Raw genomic sequence first — 11,275 nt, 5'->3', positions numbered from 1 at the left:
TCCCAAGTTCCAAAAGCCGCCGAGCCCGCGGTTCTCGGCCCTGGCGGCGCGGGGGGCACCCGGCCTGCGCCCGGCAGGCGGCAGCCCGTGGGTTCGGGGGGCTGGGTTGGAGGGAGTGGGGTCTCGCGAGGGCTTCAGGGCGTGGCTGGAGTGGGGGGCGCGCGGCGAGTGTGCGCGGGTGTGCGCGCGCGAGAGGGCGAGTGTGAGCGCGGCGAGTGTGAGCGCGGCGAGTGTGCGGCCGCGTCGCCATTCCCCGTGACGTCAGAGTGTATTGTTGTGAGCCCCGCGGAGCGGAGCATCCCCGGAGCTGTCACCGCGGCGGCCGCGGCGGCGGTGCAGCGCGAGCCCCGCACGAGCGAGCCCGGCCGGCGTCGCCCCCGCCCCCGCCCACGGCCCCGCCGCCGCCGCCGCCGCGCCCGCCCCCGGCCCGCCCGCCGCGCGCCGCCGCCGCCGCCCGCGCGCCCCCACCCGCCCCACCCCACCCCCTCGCTCCATCCCTCCCACCCGCCGCCGCCGCCGCCGCCGCCCGCGCGCCTCCCCCCGCGGAGCGAGTGCGGGTCACCGGGTCACTGGGTCATTGTCTCCGCGCCCGAACCCCGAGCACCCCGTGGAATCCCCCACGTCATCATCAGAACCATCAATGAGATGCAAACATGAAAGACAAGAGGAAGAAGAAGGACCGCACCTGGGCCGAGGCTGCCCGCCTGGTACGTACCGCCCCCCGCCCGCCCGCCGCCCGCCGCCCGCGCGTCCCGCTGCCCCGCCGGCCCCGCCGGCCCCGCCGCTCGCCCCGCGCCGGCCCGCGGCAGCGGAGACGGCCGCTTCCAGCCCGAGCCGCCGCCCGCTCTCCGGGCTCCTGCTCTTTGTTATTCTACGGGAGTGGGCTCGCCCAGGGGCCCCCGTGTGTCTGCGTGCGCGCGCGGACGGGCGCAGCGATTATCTCGGGGAGCCCCGCGCCCGCCGCGCCCGGGACCGCCCGGGACACTTCTCCCGGTACTTCGCTGTCGGGGCTCGGCTGTGCCTTCTCCACGGGTGGATTTCCGAGCGCTCGGCCGGCTCGACTTCCCTGCCTGCAGCTCCGGAGACCTTTGTGTGGCAATTACCACTCCCTCCCAGCCCCTCCACCCCCCGGAATTTCATCAATAACTCCCTGTGCACGGTCTGTGTGTGTGTTCGGCGTTTGTGAGTTCATACATTTTACACGTGCATGCACGGTGTGTGTCCGATACGGACTTGTGGGGCGTGTGCATGTGGGCTCGGTCGTGGCGTGTCTGCGTGCCGTGTCGTGTGTATTTATGCACACGGATACGCGCCTGTTTTGTGTTGATCAAGTTCGTGTTTGTAGGTATTGTGCTCTGCTCGCTGTTTGTGTGTACATTCTGTGCACGTGTGTGCAATTTGTGAGTGTGAGCCGGGGTGTGTGTGTGTGTTTGGTGAAGTTGGGTCGGTGTCATTTGTAGCGGGAGGTTATTAAGAGTGTCCAGCTAGGTGTGTTTTACCGCTGGCTTCCCGGGCGGTGTTACTTGGCTGCTTTTCCTTTAACCTTTCGGAGCTTACGTTTTAATCATCGAAAGAATGTCTCTATAGAAATGCTGGTTGGCAGAGGGGCGTCGGCGGCGTCTTTGGTTTGATGCATGTGTATGTGTGGGTTTTTCTTTTTTCGTCGTCTTCTTTTAAAGGACAGCTGTAAATGGATTTTTAAAAGGATATTTCTGTACAATGTGTCTCATGGGAATGCAAGGCATTACATTTGAAGCTCAGCCTTTTAGGGTTTCGGATGCATAAATTAAATATTTATTCACCAACTTACTATCTGTTATAAATTGGCCGAGAGAAAGCAGACTGCATGCAGCAAGGGGGTGGGGGTGGGGGTGGGGGGTAGGAAAGGCCCCAGGACATATTATGGGTTGGCTTTGTAAAGGTTGTTTTACTATAACTGTGGTCTATTTTTTTTCATGGTTTTGAATAACTCCATCATGCTCAAGAAGAACATTTGTCAAAAGTAATTATCTGAGTTTGGTTGAAGGGCCTTACTGGTATGTCTCAGGATTCTAGCAAAGGGATTTAGATAATTGGTCCTATTGCCCTGCAAAGAAGTGACAAAAGTCCTTTTTTAATTGCAATCTAGTTACTGGTAGCGGAAGTGTCCAGGCCCCTTTACTTCATCGCTTAACTTGTAGTAGTGTATGTTATGATTTCTCCCCTTATCTGCGATCGTGTGAATCACTAAATCACTCCCTGTCTGTGGATGAGTGGGCAGGTGATAGTCATTCTCTAATGAACTGCGTCTGGGAGAAGAAACTTATTTGTGAGGAATATGTGAGAAGTAAGCAGTAAGTGTTAAGTGGATTCTGGATTGATGTTATCGCTGAATTTTTGCTAGAGCCTAGTACATTACTTATTGTTTACCCAGCCATTAATTCAGAATTGTGTGGGGTGTGCAAGGCTTCTGAAAATGTATTATTCAGGTTCCTTGGAGTGGCAATCAGGTATTATTATAGAGCTTCAGTGTATTTTAAACAAGTGAACAATGTGTTGATTTATAAATATTTTCAAATAATGATTCATGAATTAGCCATATCTGCCTGCAGAGAATTATTTAATAATATTATTCTGATGGAACTTAAAGCTAACCATTTGTGTTCAATCAGTACACGTTACTGTTCTTGAAAGTACTGTACTTTATTTGATCTAATCGTAATATATCTGTATTGACAAATCTTGAAATAGATTTGTAAGTCACGTTTTTTTTGGTTAAAAGTTGTATTTTTCTCTTGCAAAGTTCATTGATGGGAAAAGACACACTAGGAGTCATCAACACAAAAGAATTAATGATAGACCAGATGTCTCTATTTTAACCAGACATATTGAACTAGTAGTTATGGTAATTTTTCAATTTGGTTCAAGTTATTTTTCCCCTGGTAGCTGTACAAATGTGTATGTATTCAAAATGTTACAGTTGAAATAAAATACTGAATAAAATAGCAAGGAGTTGTACCAGAAATATCTTTTTCAGAAATTTGTGATTTATAAAAGTGACTTTTGATTATTCTTAACTTTGTGAATAAAAGAGAAACGGATCTGTTTGGGTAATAGTGACATTTTTTCATGCTTTCTTTATGATTACATGAATGCATATAGACTTAAAATCTCTTTCAAACTTGCACGAGAAGCATTTTTACTCTTAAAATTGATAGTATTAATTTACACTCAATGAAAAAGGAATGCTTTTCTTTTTTGTTGTTGTTAGCATTTCTGTGATACAAATATTATCATTACATATTTTACACTGCCCCTTGCTGAGTTTGTTGTTGTTAAGGACTTTTAGCCTTTCTTCATCAAATGTTAAACCAAGTGTCTGATTTTAAAAGTAAATACTAAGGATGGACTGAAAATATACAACTCAGTATGTGGGTCATGCAGTATATGAACTAAAGAGAGACTATCCAAATTAACATGAAGTAAACCTCCCAGTTTATACAGTGTATCTTATATACACTGGAGTGTGTGTGTGAGAGTGATTTTCTTGAAGGAAGGGATATCAAGGGAGAGGAAATGCAAACTAGATTTTTTGAACTGTGAACCAAAAGCTATGTTTAAATGCAGCTTTGCATTCATTTTTAAGAAAAACATATATGGAAGAACAGTTCTTCCGGAGTAACTAAGAACTTTCAGTCGATACCAGAATTTTTTTTTTTCTTTGTCAGCAAAGTTTATGGTCTCCAAATCTATAAACTCTGAGTGGCACCTCCAGGGATTTTGTTTTAGACAGAGATGCAGCTATCAAGCTCTGCCAATATGTGCTGTTTGTCTGTGGTGGGCTTGCTTAGTTTAGGGCAGAAGGAATGGTGGTATAATTTCCCTGTATTCTCAGGAATGCAGTGATTATTAACAGGCTGCCATTTTAAAACAGTAATACCACATCTTTTTTTTTTTCCTTCTTTCTTTTCTTTCTGCCCTGCATCAGTTGCAGAAATTTCAGCCTCCAGCCTCCTCCCCTCCCCCTCGGCTTTCTGCAGTTGTGGTTGTTACTTTGCGCATTGCCATTTAATATGGAGCCTGCTCCCAAACCAGATGCATTTTCATCTGTTTTATCTGCTCTTCTAAGGTTGTAGAGTCTCAGAGGATCCCATAATCACATGGAAGTATCTTCTGTCTTAATATTTGTAGACCACAATGAGAATAAAAATCAAAACCATAACTCATGTCGAGCTGGGGCTTTGACTTTAATCTTTTTGACTTTTATCTCAAGTCTTCACTCTGTTACTATAAATACAGTTTAAACCATTGTGAAAGGATCTTCATGCTTCTTTGTAAAAAATGGGGATTTGACAGGACTTTGTTTTACTGCGCTAAGGGGTTTCTTTGTTACTGGCTTAACACAGAACATACTGTTATTTATATATTTATTCTAGGTTAATTCTTTTTTTTTGACATGCAAAAATGTTGTTGCTTTGAGAAGTGCTTTTTGATAGTTTCATCACTTTGTTCTATAGGGAATGCTGCTGTTAAGATAATGCTTCAGTGTATTAATTTGTTCCCTGAGTTTCCTTCCATTTGTTTCATTCCTTACAATCTTTGTTTAGTCTCACTGGCACCTGAAAATAAATCTTAACAATCTTCAGTAGCTTTGTACTTGGTAATGTGGCTGATTTATTTGCTCATAGTTTAGATATATTCACACAGATAATGAATATCAGTGGGGGTTTGTAGTGGGTTTTTTTGGTAGTTCAAGGTGACCTTTGAAAAAAGATTTTAAATGACAAATTTGCCTCATTGTTGGGAGAAAACAGACACATATCCCTTTATGCCACAGCAGGGTTACTGAAGGTTTTAAAAAATTGAAATCTTGTAAATCATATTGTATTAAAAATTAAGTAGAGGGTTTATTAATTAAAGGAAATCTGTGTGAATCTTCTGCACAGTGAAGATTCATAATGCATTACATTCTAAATAAACTGTTAGGGTTTCTGGAAAGCAAAACTGAATGGTATTGGTAGTTGTTAAAATAGAAAACAGTTCATAATTATTAATTTACTTGTTGTCTGGCCTCTTGTCTTTGTGTTTTAGAAATAAGCCTAATTTTCCAGGAATGATGAACATGGGGGTGAGGAGAGAGGGGTGGTCCTACTGTAGGCATTTCTCATTGTGCTAGTGGTGCTTAGATTTTAGGTAATGAGCAGGCTGTAGCCGTTGAGAGCATTTTGACCTATGATTTGGGGTAAGCCCCAGAGGTTCACAGGAGCATAATTGTGACACTGCTCATTGGCTTACAAGCCTGGCTGATGTATTTGGCAAATGGAATTTTATTTTCAATCCCTTACGTTTCAGTTGGTTTGATTCAGCTGTTTTCTGTGATCTACACATAACATCATCTCTTTATGTCTATATCTCATGATCTCTTCTTTCAGATATGGAACCTAAATTTTCCATATCTTGCAATTTAAAAGATGGAAGAGTTTAGCAATCTCCATTTTTAAAGAAATGAATTTCAACTTGAAAAATATGTGTTCAAAATAATGAGAAATGTGAACTTAGGCCTAGTGTTTAGGTTGTTAATTTTTTATTTCCTGCTGACATGAAAGGGAATTTTAAGAATTGAGTCTTAAGTTTTTCTCTCCTTTGACAAAGTCTTTGGTAGCGGATGATTCCTTGGATGTCAGAAATTGACTCTTTTCTTAGCCGACTCTAGCTTTTAGACTTGTAGAGTTATACCTGTAAAGGAATTTCACTGCAGAAAAGCTAACTTGTAAAGTAATTAAATTTATTGTTTAATAATGTCATAGTTTCAACACTTCACTGAAATGCATTGGAAATGTGAAATGTGTTCCCTAAACACTTTGAGGGCTCCTACATGCACAGTTCAAATGCTGGGGGGATACAAAGCTATATCCTCAAGGAGTGTCAGGTTCAGTAGAGGAGACAAGAAAAACTGGAGGATGCGTGAGCAGACACCATCTGTAGGTGTCACATGAACGATCAAGCAGGTGCTAGTTTACAGATTTACAGAGGGGAGAAGCTATGTGGCATAGAGTGATTGTAAAGGCTTAATGGATTAGATGAAACTTGGTTCGTCCTTGAAATATGAGTAAGATTAAACAGGTGACAAGAGGAGACCATTCTGAGAAAGCCTCTTGGATAAAGGTATAGAATCAGGAAAGAGGATGGGTTCAGGGGCCAGTGAGCAGACAAGTCTAGAAATATCAGAAGACTTGAGGGGGTAGGCACTGCAATAAAGTTGAAAATTACTTTTGGGAGAGGGATTTGAAAGTCATTTTTAAGTCAGTTGGTCCTGGTAAATTGTAGCATGGGGCTGGTGAGGTAGGTGGTAGTAGAAAGAGAATTTTAAAAAGCACAAAACAAAATGAGTGTCCCTTCTAGAGAGGGGACACCAGTGGTCTTGGTGTGATTGCTTCCACTACTTATTAATAAAGAGTCTGAAAACAGAATTGGTGTTAGAAATATTTACTTTAAACAACACAGCTTTATTCTATTCCACGTCCTTTGCCAAATGAGGCACAAGAAACATCAGTAAGCAGTATACATTTGTAGAAAACATGCACAGAGCACTTTGTTCCCTAAAATACTCTCTTGAGATCGCTAGGGTTATCTCAGTAACTTGGTCTCCAAGTGTGGTTTAATGATGTGCCCAATATCATCACCCTGTCTCTAAGGAGCAGGGTTGGCAAAGGATCTTTTTAAATTCAGTACTTTCTTTCTGATTAAAATAATAACAACAATAATAATAATACAGGCATTTTTACAGATGTGAATTTAACTGATTTGCTGTATGGTGGATTCAAGACTTCTTTCAGATTTCTTGAATCTCTCTCTCTTAATCATCAAAAGCCTGCATGAAGTTGTTGTTAATTTATAATTTTGAGTTGCTCCCCCAGAGGTACTGAGTAGCAGGTCTGGCCCCTTCCCGACAGGGCTGGGAGGAGGGCCATCTGTATAGAACCACTTTCAGCTATTTGCCAGCACTGAGCGCCTTGATTGTCCTGCCTTTGTCCCTGCACAGTTGGTAGCTGGGGAAATCTAGCCCTGACTGAAACTTTCCCTGAAGAGCCCTTGGGGAACAAATAGAAACATTATATGATTAGCCACGTTGTTTTCATTATTATACAAATCTACATAAAAGGGTAGCAATTAACAGCTTTATCAGCCTGAACTTAGACATCTACCTCTCCTCTTCCCTCAATATTCCCACTTGAAGTGGTAACAATTAGCTGTTGCTGGTTTTAATGTCAGCAACTGACAACACTAAATTGGGAATAGGCACTTCTCCAGGTTGATTGACATATAGCCCTCTGACACATTCTTGTGTAGTTTTAAGGCAAATTCATGCCCTGGAGTTAGAGCCAAAGGGCTTGTCAGAACATTGACTTTAATAGCTAAAATATATAACTTAAATGACATCCAAGACCTTAGCTTTGGTGGAAACTTTTATAACCTGAGGAATTCTCCCAGGCAGTGCAAATTATACTTAGTGGACAAGCTTAGAAATGGTAAGATTATTTCAAAGTATATAAATATATAACTTATTATATGGTACAGTTATTTACATTGATTTATTTTGTATATCTTTAGCATAAATTGGCCCATGAAAAACTAGATGATGATTTCTAAAATAAGTCCACAATTGGTGCTTTTTGGCAAGTGTTCTATTTTTTAGTTGTGCAGTAGTTGATTTCTGAATATATTATCTGTGACTTCAAATAAAGAAGGGAATAGAATTGACCCTCTTTACCTTATTTAGAAGACAGATGGCATTTCCAGGATTTTGTTCACTATAATGTATTCAAACATATTTTAATAATTTTAAGGAATTAGAAACTGAGAATGGATTTTGAGGTTTTTGTTTCCCAGCTCAGTTATAGACAAGTGAGGCTGTTTATTGTTCTTAGTTTTTTTTTAATGTGAAAAATAAATGATTGCACATGTAATTTGTACATGTATCAAAACCTTGCTGACATGGTTATAGAGCTAAGTTGCTATCTGGACCATCAGAATTCTACATTACCCTCTAGCCTCTCCCACCCTCTTCTTCCCCCTGCCATGTACACACAACAGGTAATCTCTTATTTTAAAAAGTTTTTATGAGAAAATCTCCTTCCCTTAAAATATGTGTTATAATTCTTCAAAATCTTGCAATTAAAAGTGGTCTTTTCTGAATCCTTTCTGTTTGGTTTAATTTCTTATTTCTTTTCAAATAATCTTAGAAATCCAATTAAAACATTTTGAATCCAACTTCTATGATATTCTTCTTGTTCTTTTTCCATCCCTCTTCTTACCCTTTCCTTCTTGCTTGAGGGTCCCTTCTCCTCCCAGCTTCCCTTTTGGTGTTTATCTATCTCAGAATTCTCCCTGCTTCTGTCCTTTTTATTTTATTGTCCCCTCCCCCCTATGGCAATCTCACCCACCCAGTGGCAATTCTCCAATGATAAAGACTCCAGCCTTGATCTTTTCCCTAAATATATTGACAATTCCTATTATTTATTTTTATGTACTATGGATATTTCAAATGAAACTTATCCAGTTCAGTTAAACAGCCATTGCATACTGCCTACAAATGAGTCACAGAAAGAGGAATGGGATGGCATTCCTGTTTGGGAGGGACTTATCTGTGCTACCTAAACACAGGGTATGGGAGGAATGTGGTAAATTCTGTTTCTAAATATAGCTCACATTTAGTTCCTTCTCTTTTCATTCACTATATTTTACATAGTTTTGACCTTCCAACTAATTTTCTCTCTAATATCATTTTCTAAATCTTGCTCATTAAAACCGTATTTACTGACCCGGAACAGATCTGATTATACTGAATCACACCTGCAAAAGTGGTCAAGAGCAGCCTTTAGGAAGCATTATTCCCCCAAATATGTGGTTTGCAATTCAGAGGTTCTCTTCACAAGGCTTAGTACATCTTTCATTTAAAAAAAAAAAAAAAAAAAGTGGAGAAGCTTAGTAGGAAAACTTAGTAGGAAACTAAGAGATCCCACATTGCCCTCACCTTTGAGTGATAATTTAGCTAGTTATAAAAATCTCTTATTTGACAATTTTTTACTCTTAGTACTTTGAAAATGTGTCTTCATTATGTTCTTGCATCAATGGTCGTGATACCTTGTCTGAGGTGAGTTTTCTTTTAAAGAGGTAATATGCTTTTTGTATCTGAGAATTGTTACATGTTATCTTTATCCTTGAAGTTCTGCAGTTTTAATACTTTGTCTTAAATATTTATGGATGGATTTGTTTGTAGTCAGTATACAGAGTATATTGTTTTTCTTTTTAGAGTATACGTGTTACCCTTTGTATGATTTAAAATTTTAATCATGCTGTGGTATAGAACTTACTTAGTGCTTTGTATTCCCACAAGGTCATGAATTCTTTGAAGTCTTCTAAGAGTTCCTTAAGCATCTAGCAGATTTAGCATATCTAGTTTATGGGTTGGAAATGACTTAAGAAGCATAGATCAGACTGACGAATATCAAAGGGAGGGAGGAGGGCAGGTAGGTGGAGGGGAAGAGAGTAACAAAAGAATTTATATGCATATATGCAGAACCCAAGGACACGGACAGTGGTGTGGAGAGAGACCGGGGACGGGGGTGGGAAGGGGTGGAATGGGTCATTGGGGAGATAAAGGGACATTTGTAATATTTTAAATAAAATAAAATAATAATAAAATTAAAGTTGTGTTACTTGTCCTAAAAAAAAAAAAAAAAAAAAAGAACAATGCAGAAAGGACTCCCCTAATACTTAACTGGATACAGCAATGAATGTGTTGGTTTTATCAGTCAGAATTATGGACTACAAGCAACAGAAAACAGTTCTTGCTAACTTAAGTAGGAAGGGAGGTATTTGGAGGCCACAAAGCAGTTCATATAATCATCAGGAAGTATCCAAGAAAACAGACTGGAAAAATAGGCCAGGATCAGTAGAGATTAGGGAGCAAAAACAAAGTAATGCTACAAAAATAGTGTAGTTGGGCTATTGCTGTAGGCACCCCTACCACTACTAATGGTAACCATTGTGACTTAGTGCTAATATGGAATATGGCCATTGCTGCCAATATATCATTTGACTGTGTCATGATTTGCTCTGTCTTTGCATCCCATGTTCAAGATTCAGCTTCACAGGCAGATGCACCTAATTGTCAGACTCTAGTTCCTATATCTATACCCTAGTGACTAGGGACTGATGAGAAGATATATATGGTCTCTTCAGTACCATAGTGGAAATATTTCATTTGTATTTCATTGCAACAATAAAGTCAACAAGATTAAAACCAAGCACATCATCTCTTCCCTACCTCCTGCTCCCAGCAAGTCTGCTCCCTCTTTCATTTCTCACTGAAAGTCACCATCTTCATTAATGTCTTTTTGTATTTTTTTCTTTTATTCCATAATCACCAAGCTCTGCCAGTTTTATCTCCTTTTCTTCAAATCTTCAAATTCTTATCTTTTTATCCTACACTTATATCCATTTGCACTGTAATTTAGTTTGACACTGGCAGTATATGAGAAAGAATATAGATTAACGATGGGCCTAAAAGTCAGGAAGATTTATGTTTGAGTCTCAATCCTGCCACTTACTATGTGTTTGACCTTGGGCAAATTATTTAACATCTCTCAATTTTAGTTTCATTGTCTATTAAAAGGGAATAATAACATTAAAGAGTGGCTGGAATATTTAAGTAAGATAATGTGTATAATGTACTTTGTAGAGTGTCTGACATTAAATGATACCAGTTAATGATAGTGTCTGTTAGTTTCCATCTTCTCGTTAAATTGCTACAGCACCTTTGTAGCTGGTTTCACTGACTTTAGACTTGCTTCCACTTGGAATAATTCTCCTTATTGTATCTATAACTGCTTCTTTAGAGGTAAAACTGAGTTGTAGTCGTGCCTTGAGTTCTGACTAAAGGTAAAACTGGTCCATGGTTCCCCCCTTGAGTCTGACTTCGTTCCTGTAGGAAACAGATGGTGCTGTCTTAAAGAGGTGATTAAAGAGAGTTAGGGCACAGTAAAAGAAAAGAACAAAGGATAGTGAGGAAAATCAGGGATATCACCAGCAGGAAGCTCTTACAACACTTAGATTTGAAGGGCCAAGAAGAGCAGGGAGTGGTTTACTGCAATGCTGTGGGCTGTGAGTGTGGCACAAGGATGTGTGACAGAAACTGTGACCATAGGTAGTAGAACATAGCAGTGGCCTGGGTGAGACGTGGGCATCAATACTCTGACCCCTGTCTTCTCCTATTCTCTGATCTCCAGTTAGT

At 40.9% G+C, this 11,275-nt stretch overlaps 1 protein-coding gene across 1 annotated transcript in view; it reads left to right on the top strand.

Moving 5' to 3' along the window:
* The first annotated feature begins 549 nt into the window (after positions 1 to 549).
* The window catches only part of ASXL3 (ASXL transcriptional regulator 3), a 160,574-nt gene continuing 149,848 nt past the window's right edge, over positions 550 to 11,275 (top strand). The window contains exon 1 of the mRNA XM_081150242.1: positions 550 to 707. Within this exon, the coding sequence (XP_081006368.1) occupies positions 654 to 707 (54 nt within the window). The 5' untranslated portion in view covers positions 550 to 653. The remainder of the gene's footprint in view (positions 708 to 11,275) is intronic.

The sequence above is a fragment of the Miniopterus schreibersii genome (genome assembly GCF_964146895.1).
Source record: "Miniopterus schreibersii genome assembly, chromosome: 10".
Classification (NCBI taxonomy): Eukaryota; Metazoa; Chordata; class Mammalia; order Chiroptera; family Miniopteridae; genus Miniopterus; species Miniopterus schreibersii.
Note: the sequence above shows the minus strand (reverse complement) of the source record. Positions and strands in the feature narration are given on the sequence as shown.